The sequence below is a fragment of the Tachyglossus aculeatus genome, chromosome X4 (assembly GCF_015852505.1).
Source record: "Tachyglossus aculeatus isolate mTacAcu1 chromosome X4, mTacAcu1.pri, whole genome shotgun sequence".
Taxonomy (NCBI): Eukaryota; Metazoa; Chordata; class Mammalia; order Monotremata; family Tachyglossidae; genus Tachyglossus; species Tachyglossus aculeatus.
Window position 1 is genome coordinate 47,133,501 of NC_052098.1, and position 14,685 is coordinate 47,148,185.

Genomic DNA, 14,685 nt, shown 5'->3' on the forward strand with positions numbered 1-14,685 from the left:
AACCTACGCATCAGGCAGAAACTCCTCACCCTGGGCTTCAAGGCTGTCCATCACCTCGCCCCCTCCTACCTCTCCTCCCTTCTCTCCTTCTACAGCCCACCCTGCACCCTCCGCTCCTCTGCTGCTAATCTCCTCACCGTGCCTCGTTCTCGCCTGTCCCGCCATCGACCCCCGGCCCACGTCATCCCCCGGGCCTGGAATGCCCGCCCTCCCTCCCAACATCCGCCAAGCTAGCTCTCTTCCTCCCTTCAAGGCCCTACTGAGAGCTCACCTCCTCCAGGAGGCCTTCCCAGACTGAGCCCCCTCCTTCCTCTCTCCCCGCCGTCTCCATCCCCCCGCCTTACCTCCTTCCCTTCCCCACAGCACCTGTATATATGTTTGCACGTATTTATTACTCTATTTTACTTGTATATATTTATTCTATTTATTTTATTTTGTTAATATGTTTTGTTTTGTTCTCTGTCTCCCCTTCTAGACTGTGAGCCCACCACTGGGTAGGGACCGTCTCTATATGTTGCCAACTTGTACTTCCCAAGCACTTAGTACAGTGCTCTGCACACAGTAAGCGCTCAATAAATACGATTGATTGATTGACTGATACAGATTGACAGCCCTACTGAGAGCTCACCTCCTCCAGGAGGGCTTCCCAGACTGAGCCCCATTTTTCCTCTCATTCATTCAATCGTATTTATTGAGCGCTTACTGTGTGCAGAGCACTGTGCTAAGCGCTAAGCGCTCTCCTCGTCCCCATCCCCCCCGCCCTACCTCCTTCCCCTCCCCACAGCACCTGTGTATATGTCTGTACAGATTTATTATTCTATTTATTTTACTTGTACATATTTACTATTCTATTTATTTTGTTAATGATGGGCATCTAGCTTTATTTCTATTTTGATGACTTGACACCTGTCCACATGTTTTGTTTTGTTGCCTGTCTCCCCCTTCTAGACTGTGAGCCCGCTGTCGGGTAGGGACCGTCTCTATATGTTGCCAACTTGTACTTCCCAAGCCCTTAGCGATTGAATGAATGAATGAATAAAACAAGGACATCAATGTTATAAATTAGGAACAAAAAGTGAGATCGAGAACCTGATATTTGAAACAAAAAGTGATCCCGAGAGCCATGTTACAATCTTTGAAAATTAGGGTATCCAAAGAATGACCGCATTTTGCCAGTGTTACAGTTTTATATCTGAGTTTCAGGAGAGGAAGGCTGCTGCAACCCCAACTACAAACCAAATGGACCAACAGCAATAAGTTACATGGAACCCCTCCACTCCCCCCACTGAATACTGTTGAGTTAGTACTCGTTGGCAATTGTTGTACTGAATTTTAAACAACCCTTGTCTTACAGCACAGTCCAACCACACGAATGAGTCTGACATGCTGGAATTACTCCATGCCATCTACAGTACTATGTCAAATGAATTTTTTCCATTAGCTGCACACCAAGTTAGTGAAGGACATTTTCCAAACACGTTTTTCCTTTTAAATAGGAAACATGGAATGGGCACCTTGTCTCATACAGTGGTGTTTGGTAAAGCATCACTTATACTGAGTCCTTAGCGTACCAAATCTTACAAAATCCATGACCAACTTTACAAGATAATCTTTCTAACGAGTGCAATCCAGTTCAAAAACCGGGCATTTTACTTTCCACCTATGGCATCTCCTATTTTAAAGAACACTTCATAAAAAGTACCCTCCTTGATTATTTAGTTTTATTGCTTCTACATCTCTATTGTTAACCTCCCGCTGTACTGTCACTTGCCCTGCTGACTCACCAAGAACTTTCAATTCCCTTGCTCCCAACTGCCATTCCCATTCCTCACCTTCCCCTTCCCCTCTCCCACCCAGCTTTTTCCCTCCCTCTCCCCCACCAAGACCACTCCCCCTCACCCCCTACCAAGGATCCCTCTGTACCAGCGCAGGTCCTCCGCTCCTCCCTCCCGGCCCCCTCCCTCCCCTCCTCCCCGCCCCCACCCCATCCCAGTTCTCCTTTCCCATCGCCACCCCTCTTCCCACTCTCCCCGCCCAGGCCCCCGCCAACTCATCCCAATCCAAACCCTCCGCACCCCTCGCACCCTTCCCCCTCCCTCGTCAGATGCTGTCAAGTGTGGCCCCTGGAACCCCTGCTCCGTTTTAAGTAAGATCCCTTTCATCCTGGACCTATTCCTTTCCAGCTCTCTACTCCTCCTCACCCTAACTGAAACATGGCTGTCTCCGGATGACACGGTCTCTTCTGCTGCTCTCTGCAGTGCAGGCCTCTTCTTCTCCCACTCCCGCAGACTCACCAGAAAAGGAGGAGGTGTCGGTTTCCTTCTCGCCCCCCAATGTCGCTTTCGCACTATCCCTCCTCCCCCTTCCTTTTCCTTCCCTTCCTTTGAAGCCCACATTATTCGCCTCTACCACCCCCTCCAGATTCTTGTAGCCGTCACCTCCCCACCCCCCCCACCCCACCTCCAACTTCTTTAACGACTTTGACCCCTTCCTCACCTTCCTTCTCTCCTTTTCCATGGCCACTCTGATCCTTGGAGACTTCAACATCCACATGGATATCCCTGATGACTCCTCTGCCGCCCGCTTTCTATCTCTCCTCGACGCTGCCAACCTCTTGCTCCACCCCACCTCACCCACTCACCAACTTGGTCATACCCTCGACCTCATCATCTCCTATCGCTGCACTGTGTCCACCCTCACCAACTCTGAAACCCCTCTCTCTGATCATAATCTTCTCACCTGCCTCCTCACTCACACTCCTTTCCCCTGTAAATCCACATTGCCCCCTCACAGAGATCTCCGCTCTCTTGACCCCATCCATCTTTCTGAGCGCCTGACACACCACCTCGCCTCCCTCTCCTCTCTACCCAGTCTTGATGATCAGATTACTGCTCTCAACTCTACCCTTTCTACTCAGCTAGACTCACTCGCTCCCCTTTCCCTTCGTCGCTCTCGTACCACTAACCCACAGCCCTGGATCACTGCCACTGCCTGCCTCCTTCGCTCTTATGCTCGAGCTGCCGAACGCTGATGGCGAAAGTCTAAACACCATGCCAAGCTCGTTCACTTCAAGTTTATCCTTTCCTGCCTTAACTCAGCCCTCTCCTCTGCCAGACAAAACTATTTCTCCTCCCTCATTGACACCCATGCCCATCACCCCCGCCAGCTCTTCCGTACATTCAACTCCCTTCTCAGACCCCCGGTTCCTCCCCCTCCTCCTTCCCTCACCCCCAACGATCTGGCCTCCTACTTCATTAACAAAATTCAATCCATCAGGTCCGACCTCCCCAAAGTCACTTCCCCCCCCTTCTCTAGCCCCCCGGCTCTCAACACTCTCTGCTACTCTCCCATCCTTCCCAGCAGTATCCTCAGGGGAGCTCTCCTCCCTCAAGTGCTACTCTGGCCACCTGTGCTTCTGACCCCATTCCCTCTCATCTCATGAAATCTCTTGCTCCGTCCCTTCTCCCCTCCTTAACTTCCATCTTCAACCGCTCACTCTCCACTGGTTCCTTCCCCTTTGCCTTCAAACATGCCCATGTCTCTCCCATTCTAAAAAAAACCCTCTCTTGACCCCACCTCACCTTCTAGTTATCGCCCCATATCCCTCCTACCATTCCTTTCCAAACTCCTTGAACGAGCTGTCTACACGCGCTGCCTCGAATTCCTCAGCACCAACTCTCTCCTCGACCCCCTCCAGTCTGGCTTCCGTCCCCTACATTCCACGGAAACTGCCCTCTCAAAGGTCACCAATGACCTCCTGCTTGCCAAATCCAACGGCTCATACACCATCCTAATCCTCCTCGACCTCTCAGCTGCCTTCGACACTGTGGACCAACCCCTTCTCCTCAACACGCTATCTGACCTTGGCTTCTCAGACTCCGTCCTCTCCTGGTTCTCCTCTTATCTCTCCGGTCGTTCTTTCTCAGTCTCTTTTGCAGGCTCCTCCTCCCCCTCCCATCCCCTTACTGTGGGGGTCCCCCAAGGTTCAGTGCTTGGTCCCCTTCTGTTCTCGATCTACACGCACTCCCTTGGCGACCTCATTCGCTCCCACGGCTTCAACTATCATCTCTACGCTGATGACACCCAGATCTACATCTCTGCCCCTGCTCTCTCCCCCTCTCTCCAGGCTCGCATCTCCTCCTGCCTTCAGGACATCTCCATCTGAATGTCTGCCCGCCACCTAAAACTCAACATCTCCAAGACTGAACTCCTTGTCTTCCCTCCCAAACCCTGCCCTCTCCCTGACTTTCCCATCTCTGTTGACGGCACTACCATCCTTCCCGTCTCCAAGCCCGCAACCTTGGTGTCATCCTCGACTCCGCTCTCTCATTCACCCCTCACATCCAAGCCGTCACCAAAACCTGCCGGTCTCAGTTCCGCAACATTGCCATGATCCGCCCTTTCCTCTCCAACCATACCGCTACCCTGCTCGTTCAAGCTCTCATCCTATCCCGTCTGGACTACTGCATCAGCCTTCTCTCTGATCTCCCATCCTCGTGTCTCTCCCCACTTCAATCCATACTTCATGCTGCTGCCCGGATTGTCTTTGTCCAGAAACGCTCTGGGCATATTACTCCCCTCCTCAAAAATCTCCAGTGGCTACCAATCAATCTGCGCATCAGGCAGAAACTCCTCACCCTCGGCTTCAAGGCTGTCCATCACCTCACCCCCTCCTACCTCACCTCCCTTCTCTCCTTCTCCAGCCCAGCCCGCACCCTCCGCTCCTCTGCCGCTAATCTCCTCACCCTGCCTCGTTCTCGCCTGTCCCGTTATCGACCCCCGGCCCACGTCATCCCCCCGGGCCTGGAATGCCCTTCCTCTGCCCATCCGCCAAGCTAGCTCTCTTCCTCCCTTCAAGGCCCTACTGAGAGCTCACCTCCTCCAGGAGGCCTTCCCAGACTGAGCCTCTTCCCTCCTCCCCCCCTCCAACCCCCCCATCTTACCTCCTTCCCTTCCCCACAGCACCTGTATATATGTTTGTACATATTTATTACTCTATTTATTTTACTTGTACATATCTATTCTATTTATTGTACTGTGTTAGTATGTTTGGTTTTGTTCTCTGTCTCCCCCTTTTAGACTGTGAGCCCACTGTTGGGTAGGGACTGTCTCTATATGTTGCCAACTTGTACTTCCCAAATGCTTAGTACAGTGCTCTGCACACAGTAAGTGCTCAATAAATAGGATTGATTGATTGATTGATTGAAATTCAGATCACAATGCATTAATGTCTGATCCACTTCACCGGTTTTATAACTGCACACAGAGGTAAAGAATCCCATTTAACAGCTTCCAGACCTCAAAATGATACTAAGAAACCCAAATTACTACTCACCTCATACATTTTTCCAATACTTCTCTGACAAATTTTGGCTTGGGATTTTCGAGATCCTGAGAAAGACAATCTGACCTATAGAGAACATTCAAAATAAGTTTTTATAGTAGGCGCTTTGCTTTTTCACCTGGCCACAACATGATGGTCAACTAATTCAAATGTTCAGTGAAATGTAAAACAATTCTGAGGAACGTGTTGAATGTTGTGAACAATGCTAATTAGTTCTTTTAATAACTTTGAAGTTATTAGCACTTTTATGCTATAGTAGACTCATAAAGAGTGTTTGAGAAACACTTACCAATCTTCCCAGCTCCAACGGAACTGAAAGTTGCTCAGATGGTGAGAAAACCAATTGATGAATCTGAAAACAAACCAACCAACCAAAAATAGCCCCAATTTACGAGATTAGCACAGAAGCCAAAATAACAGCCAACCCGATGTCTACACATTAGGAAACTTATTATGCAGGAATGTATCATTGACAGATATCGCTATAACCATCTCCCTGTCTAACAGCAAGATCAATTCCCCCCGCCTTTCACCGAATTGTCCTATTTCCTCTCCATTTCTTGCTCCCTCCTGCAAAAATAACTGCCTGCTCTGATCTAGCCCATTGAAGGGTAGGGACCATCTCTATATGTTGCTGACTTGTACTTCCCAAGCGCTTGGTACAGTGCTCTGCACACAGTAAGCGCTCAATTAATACAACTGAATGAATGAATGGACGATCTAGAACCATCCCTGCCCCTAAAACCCAAAATCATTTACTTCTCTCTCTCCTCAAATCTCTTACATTCAAAGACGACTACCTAAATTACTATCTCCAAAGTTCTGGCTCAAAAATAGACTCGGTGTTTAAGTCAACCTCATTAACCAGTTGAAAACGTGCCATAAAAATACCCCCTCATTGGGTATTAAAGAAAACCATGGCTTCAATTCATGTGAATTGAATAATTCCTGTGGCTATCCTCTTATTGCCAATGACCACTGGAATTTTACCTAGGCATCTAGCCTCATTCCCAAAACTGCACAAATAATCCCTTATTAATGGTCAACCAACCCAGTACTGATATTTTAGGGAATGCCTTACTGATCATTTTTTAAGGATATGGAGGTTTTGAGCAATGGAAAAGGGAAAATACTGTTCTGGAGAAACACTCATTTGAACTATACAAACTTGGAAATACAGTCACAGATGTAGGAAAGCAATCCACAGTCATTTTTCTAAATATAAACACCCTCAAACAAGGATATTGATGGCATCACTGCAACATGCAAATCCTGTGCAATTACTTCAATGTCACCGGAAAATTCAGACGATTTTATGTTTTCATACGATTTCAAGCTTTCAAATTTTCAAATGATTTCAGTTTTGATGCCTTTTCTGTATCTACCCCATTGCTCAGTACATGCTTGGTACCGTAAGCACTTAAATACTAGTGCTTACAGTCCTCAGTTACAGATGGAACAATAAACTAAGGAATCAATTGTATTTATTGAGCGCTTACTATGTGGAAAGCACTGTGCTAAGCACTTGGGAGAGTACAATATAACAGAGTCGGTAGACACAATCCCTGCCCACGACAAGCTCAGTAGAGTCTAGTGGAAGGAAGCACACAAAGTCTAAAATTTAGAAAGACACAATTAAGCCACACAATAATCAATCAATCAATGATATCTTTTATCTGCATTCTTTAGAAGAGTGGAAGTGCTTTACTCAATAAATACGATTGAGTGAATGAATGAATGGGTGTAAACTGGCATCAGTTCAGATCAGATTTCATATTTATTACAAAATACACACGATTTCACATGGAAGCGGAACAAGAAAAAGATATTATACACACACCAGAGAAAAAGGCAGAAGGAAACTGATAGGACAAGAAAAAATGCAAGGGAAGGAGGCAAAGAAAGGATGAAAGACAGCAACAAAAAACAAAAAAGGGGAAAAGTATCACTAAGTGAAAAAAGGGATTGAAGGGAGAAATGGGGGGATGAGAACGTAGCCTTATTTTGACAACTTTCTCCCCAAAAGCCCAAGCATCACTAAGTGAAAAAAGGGATTGAAGGGAGAAAACGTATCCTTATTTTGACAACTTTCTTCCCCAAAGCCCTATCCTTCTGAACATTTTTTCCCAATGAAAAAGCAGTACTGTCTGTACTACCATTTTATACTCAAGGACTTCAGCATCATCTAAACCACTTAGAAGTAGTGGAGACTCTACTTGAATCCATCGCTTGAAAAGCACAAGGAGAAAAACCCAAGTGAACGTTTTTCATATAATTACCGGTCTATACACGTGGTGTTCATCGTATCCAAACGCATGTACAACATTTCAGTTGCTTGGGCCAGCTGTGAACTTATAGTTAAAGAAAATATAGACCATTTTATTTCCTCCCTCACCTCTCCCAAACAAAGGGACCAGAAGAGAAAAAAAGGGGGAACATTGGCAGAAATTCCTAGTCTCAGCCAGGTAAGTTAGGTAATGTTCCCTTTCTTTCTCCCTTTTGGTTCCTTGTTTTTCATTTTAGGATGTCCCTTCTACTTCTTCTGGTCTTCCGTTATTCTCTCTGTGTCTCAGTCTTTATGTGTCTATTCCGCGAACCCTCGCAAGGGATGTCCCAACTCGAGGTCTTTGTAGGTAGGGGTATTTGGGTCCCTGCATACACGAGAAGCAGTGTGGCTCAGTGGATGGAGAATGGACCTGAGCGTCGGAAGGACCTGGGTTCCAATCCGGGCTCGGTCACTTGTCTGCTGTGTGACCTTGGGCAAGTCATTTCACTTCTCGTAGCCTCAGTTACCTCATCTGGAAATGGGGATTAAGACTGTAAGCCCGACGTGGGGCAGGGACTGTGTCCAACCCAATTACCTTGTATCTACCCCCAGTGCTTCGTACAGTGCCTGCTTAACAAACACAATTATTATTATTACCATGAGCAGAGGTGTAGGTATGTTTGACTGTTCATGGACATGAGCTGAGCACATGAGTAACGGAGCGTATACTAATGTAGGCGTGTATATGTTCATTCAATCATTTATTGAGCGCTTACTGTGTGCCGAGCACTGTACTAAGCGCTTGGGAAGTACAAGTTGGCAACGATGTGTGTGTTAAGGGGAAGGGGGAGGATCTATTTATGCAGTGGCACATATGCTTATTTATCTGTAGGATGAGTGTCTGGGAGGGATGACGTATGCATGTATGTGTACCAATCAATCAACAGTACTGAGAGCTTACTATGTGCAGAGCACTATACTAAGCGCTTGGCAGACAATTCCTGCCCTCGAGGATTCTCTATATGTTGCCAAATTGTACATCCCAAGCGCTCAGTACAGTGCTCTGCACACAGTAAGCGCTCAATAAATACGATGGAATGAATGAATTCCAATGTGTCTACCAACTCTGTTATATTGTATTCTCCCAAGCTCTTGGTAGACACAATTCCTGCCCTTAGACTCTAGTGGGGGGAAAGACATTAAAATTAATTACAGATAGCGGAAAGAGCAGATAAACTGCTGTGGGGCTGGTATATCAAAGTGCCCTAAGATTAAGCAGCGTGGCTCAGTGGGAAGAGCCCGGGCTTTGGAGTCAGAGGTCATGGGTTCAAATCCCGGCTCTGCCAACTGCCAGCTGTGTGACTTTGGGCAAGTCATTTACCTTCTCTGTGCCTCAGTTACCTCATCTGTAAAATGGGGATTAAAACTGTGAGCCCCCTGTGGGACAACCTGATCACCTTGTAACCTCCCCAGCGCTTAGAACAGTGCTTTGCACATAGTAAGCGCTTAATACCATTATTATTATTATTCAAATCCCGGCTCCGCCACATCTGCTGTGTGACCTTGGGCAAGTCACTTAACTTCTCTGTGCCTGTTACCTCATAGTAAAATGGGGATTAAGACTGTGAGCCCCCCGTGGGACAACCTGATCACCTTGTAACCTCCCCAGCGCTTAGAACAGTGCTTTGCACATAGTAAGCGCTTAATAAATGCCATTATTATTATTATTAATGTGGGGCTGGGGTGGGGGGGGAGAATCAAAGTGCAAAGGTATATGGATAGATGACTGTCTAGTAAGCATAGGGGATCTAAACATGGAAGGGGTGTGCACACACACACACACAAGTAGAGCTGTGGTGAACAAGACTAGACGAGAAGCAGCGTGGCTCAGTGGAAAGAGCGCGGGCTTTGGAGTGAGAGGTCACGGGCTCAAATCCCCGCTCCGCCAATTGTCAGCTGTGGGACTCTGGACAAGTCATTTAACTTCTCTGTGCCTCAGTTACCTCATCCGTAGAATGGGGATTAAGACTGTGAACCCCCCGTGGGACAACCTGATCACCTTGTAACCACCCCAGCGCTTAGAACAGTGCTTTGCACGTAGTAAGCTCTTAATAAATGCCACCATTATTACTACAAGGTCATCAGGTTGTCCCACATCATCATCATCAATAGCATTGATTGAGCGCTTACTGTGTGCAGAGCACTGTACTAAGCGCTTGGGAAGTACAAATTGGCAACATATACAGTCCCTACCCAACAGTGGGCTCACAGTCGAAAAGGGGGAGACAAAACCAAACATACTCACAGTCTTCAACCCCATTTTCCAGACGAGGGAACTGAGGCCCAGGGAAGCGAAGTGACTTGCCCAAAGTCACCCAGCGGACAAGCGGCGGAGCCAGGATTAGAACCCACGAATGGAGCCATACTAGCTCACCTCCAGGGAAGGTTAACAAGCAGCTGCTGCTGGGACCTCCCGCTGCCTAGTATTTGTTTCCTTAAAGCACAATGGAGGGGAAACCTGCAGTGACACTCACTTCTTGGTTGCTTGGGCGGGAGCACCGCGAGAATGGACAGACGGGATACGGACTGGTTTAGGAAGGGAAGCTGTGTAGGTGTATGTGGGTGCGAGCATGTGCGGTGGGGGGGGGCGGTGGTACGGGTGGGGAGAGAAAGTGTTTCTAATGTCCCCATTCCAGTGGGGATGATAAAATCAGCCGCTGAGGAGACCCTCCCCTACAACTGCTTTTTTCATGGAAAATGGTATTGCTACGGTTTACAACTGCAGTGGTCCCTTAGTATCCATGGGAGACGCGTTAGAGAAACCTCTGCAAATGAGGAGCAACCCGCGCTTAAAGCCGTAGAAAGTCTCTCCTACAAGTCATGGCCACCTGGGCCTTCCAACTTGCACTTCCCAGGTGCTTAGTACAGTGCTCGGCACACAGTAGGCGCTCAATGAATACGATTGATTGAATGAATGAATGAATGAATGAATGAGGTAGGCCAGCCACTTAAAAGGCACAGCCGAGACTGCCGGTGACTAGAGACACAGCAGCGGCTGGGGCCGAGGGTGGGACCCGCAGCAGATGTGAGTAATAATAATAATAATAATAATAATGATGGCATTTATTAAGCGCTTACTATGTGCAGAGCACTGTTCTAAGCGCTGGGGGGGGATACAAGGTGATCAAGTCGTCCCATGTGGGGCTCACAGTCTTCATCCCCATTTTCCAGATGAGGTAACTGAGGCTCAGAGAAGTTAAGTGCCTTGCCCAAGGTCACACAGCATACATGTGGCAGAGTTGGGATTCGAACCCATGACCTCTGACTCCAAAGCCCGGGCTCTTTCCACTGAGCCGCGCTGCTTCTCTTAAGCATAGGGGTCCAGCCAACTGCAAACAGGCCAAACCATAGAGTAGGGGTCCAGCCAACTGCAAACAGGCCAAACCACACACAAAAAATACACAAATGTCAAGGGACTACTCTTCCGTCAGTTCTGCCACAACGGATATTTTGACTACGTACCTTAGGTGCAGTGTTGGAAGAAACACTTAGATCCAAGCACTTGGACTAAGGACTAAAATAAGATTCTGCTTTCAAACAAAAAAGTCTACAAGAATGCAACTCCCATGGTCTAGAACTGACTATACAATGAAAGGTGTGTGAAATAATGGAAATAGTTTTCTGGCTCCTTTAGGAAATGTACATTTTTTCATGGCCAAAATACAGAGCCAAGTTTTTATGCTTGTTGGCCAAAAAGAAGATCGTGAAATACCTAGAATTCGTTAGAGTTGTGGAATCTCTCTCCCTGGGGATCTTTAAAACAAAAAAGCCTGACTGATATGGCCAAGCTGTAATAATTTGGTTTCAAAAGGACTAAATGTCTCCATTTTTCAATCCTCTTTTCTCTATACAATGGTAACCTGGATAAAGACACCCAATCCTCCCATTAGTACATCAACAATAAGATAGTTGATCCGTTCATTAAAGAGATACTGCAATGTTAGGAACAAAAACCTTTTGGAGCAGACTTAACAAAAACCAAAGCAACTGAATTCCTAGAGAACCAAGCAAACTGAAATTGAGGAAAAGGATACCACTTGGGGTAGAGAGCCGGGCTGCAGTTTACACAGTTCAATGAGAAGAGTTGTATACATAACATCAATATGAGGAGGAACTGGAAGCTGAAACAGCTCAGCAAAGATCACCTGAAAAAGAAGAGTTTCTGTGAGAGCTCCATCCATAGTTCTAAAATCCAATACAGTGCTGTCTACAAGAATGTTTTATCATAAATGATAAATAAATACGATTGAATGAATAAACGAGCATCTTTTTCATGACTTTTGGGTTTGAAACCAGCGCCCTGACAGTTGGTGTGAAAACTTACTCCTTAGCAGCCATGACATGAGACCGTTTACGCTGAATGAAAACAGACTGTGAGCCCACTGTTGGGCAGGGACTGTCTCTATATGTTGCCAATTTGTACTTCCCAAGCGCTTAGTACAGTGCTCTGCACACAGTAGGCGCTCAATAAATATGATCGATGATGATGATCCTGAGATGATTCTTTCCCCCATATCTCACGTTCCCACGCTCAGACCCAGATCGACCAATCAATCGATCACATTTACTGAGTGCTTACTGCGCGCACAACAGTGTACTGAGTGCTTAGGAGAGTACAATATAACAGAGTTGGCAGACACGTTCCCTGCCCACAACGAGCTTGCGGTCAGACCCCATTTCAGGCCAACACCAGGGATGGAGGGCCACTCTGATCCCCAAAGGAATTGACTTTTAACTATTCATCCCTGGCCTAGCCCACCCCGGGAATCATTCGGCTAGAGTTATGGGGCCAGTGTAGGATACAGGTCCATCTGAAATCTAGGATAGTTTGTAACATATGGAACCCCTCCAAGGGCAAAGAACAACTTCAAAGCTTCAGATCCGCCCCGGTCTCCCTAAGGGATTTTTTTTTTCTTTTTAATGGCATTTGTTAAGTGCTTACTACGTGCCAGGCACCGTTCTACGCGCTGGGGTAGACACAAGCTAACTAGGTTGGACACAACCCATGTCCTACATGGGATTCACAGGCTTAGCCCCCATTTTATAGATGAGGTAACTGAGGCACAGAGAGGTTAAGTGACTTGCCCAAGATCGCACGGCAGAAAAGCGGCAGATCTGGCATGAGAACCAAGTCCTTTGGACTTCCGGGCCCGTGCTCTAACCACTAGGCCATGCTGCTTCTTGGGGCTTTCGACTAGACGGGGGTACGGAGTCCTACCCATACTCCCAAATTTTACGATTCTGGGGGCGGGGCAGTCATTGCGTTCCCTTGCTATCCTATATATAACCTCATTTACTAGTGTTCTAAACAGCCTGGTTTAAGAAAAGAGTTATTCAATCCAGTGAGTGGGTAACACAAAAAGGGGGTCCTATGCATTACATAAGGCGACCCCCCCAACCACCCGCCAAATACGGAATACTTTTAATTCCACCAATCTAGAAGCACTCTATTTACTTTCAATTTTATTCAACGCTTGCTCACTGACAAAAAGAAAGTGATTTCCTCTGGTACGGAAGCAAGGAGAAGTTTCAACGGAAATACAACTGTGCTTGGAGGTAAAAAAAAAAAACAAAACAAAACAAAACAGTAACTTTAATAGTAATAGTACTCTCTGAAGAAAGCTACTGATGACTTCTGAGTCAATGAATAAACAATCAACTTTCTGTGGCTTGAACAGAGGTCACATCAAATAGAGTAATGCCATGGTCTTGGTTTCTTTACTTATTTATTTATTATTATTATTATATTATTAAATATTATTATTTTATTATTTATTTCTTTACTTATTCATTACTATAGGAAGGAAACATAACCTCACCAGAGAGCATCTACCTGCTCAAACCTATTCTGTTTTAGGTTTACAAATAAGTAGCAGGTGATGAGGCAGTAAGATTGAGCCCACTGTTGGGTAGGGACTGTCTCTATATGTTGCCAACTTGTACTTCCCAAGCGCTTAGTACAGTGCTCTGCACACAGCAAGCGCTCAATAAATACGATTGATTGATTGATTGATAGTATTTTTCTCTCTCCAAATAGTGCTTTGAGGAGTACCTTCAATAAAAACCCGAATGTTGTGATTTCCATTTGAAGTCTTCCCCCAAAAGATCAAGAAAGAGTTTGTTATGGCTGCTGTCACGTCAAGTCCAAACAGCGCTTAGAACAGTGCTCAGCGTTGAGAACAGTGCTTTGCACATAGTAAGCGCTTAACAAATACCATCATTATTATTATTATAACTGTCATTACAAACTTCCAGGTTAGAGTAAAAAATGGCTAGGAAAAAAACCTAAAAATTAAAGTATTATTTTTCTTGATTAAAAACCAGTCAGGCTAGGGCAGGGCGGGAAGAAAGGAAGTGAGGCACCTTGAAGAAAAAGGCTCCAAATTATACAAAACCCCGCTTTCCTACAACTTCCCTCTCCCTGCACAGTGGTTATTTCGAGCTTTCGTTAAAGCTATGCTGCCAATCCGGAGGCCTGTAAATGACAATGATGAATCAACCAATCATACTTACTGCATGCTTACTGTGCACAGGGCACTGTACTAAGCGCTTGGGGGACTACAACACAACAATATAACAGACATATTCTCTGCCCACAACGGGCTTACAGTGGAAGACTGATCCTACCGAAGAGCAATGGAGTTGATATTACAGCAGCCATAAACTCTTCCTTGAATATTTAGGAAAATGCCTCTACGGGCTGATCCACCCACAAAACATAAGTGACACATCTAAGCAATTTAGATACAACCTGTGTGGTCCCCTTTTTATACAGTGCTAGGTTTTTTTTTTTGGCTTCAAATTATAAGGTCAAACCCACATTAGACAAAAAGAGAAATTTAAACAGGGTTTATGATGATGGAAGTATGAGCAAATTGTTTCCACACATTAAATCAATCTGATTCAGACAGATTATCAGTTGAAATCAGTAAAATTACATAGCTATTTAAGCCACGTTTGATGAGTGGACAAGAAGTTATATTGATTTGATGTGCTAACAGAGTAGCGGCGTTCA

At 46.1% G+C, this 14,685-nt stretch overlaps 1 protein-coding gene across 1 annotated transcript in view; it reads right to left on the reverse strand.

Annotated features, from left to right (window-relative positions):
* NCBP1 (nuclear cap binding protein subunit 1) overlaps positions 1–14,685 on the reverse strand; it is a 59,672-nt gene that overhangs the window by 12,619 nt on the left and 32,368 nt on the right. Inside the window, exons 11-14 of the mRNA XM_038769498.1 lie at positions 11,705–11,815; positions 7,624–7,688; positions 5,634–5,696; positions 5,336–5,410 (exon numbers count right to left, since the gene is read on the reverse strand). Of these exons, the coding sequence (XP_038625426.1) occupies positions 5,336–5,410; positions 5,634–5,696; positions 7,624–7,688; positions 11,705–11,815 (314 nt within the window). The remainder of the gene's footprint in view (positions 1–5,335; positions 5,411–5,633; positions 5,697–7,623; positions 7,689–11,704; positions 11,816–14,685) is intronic.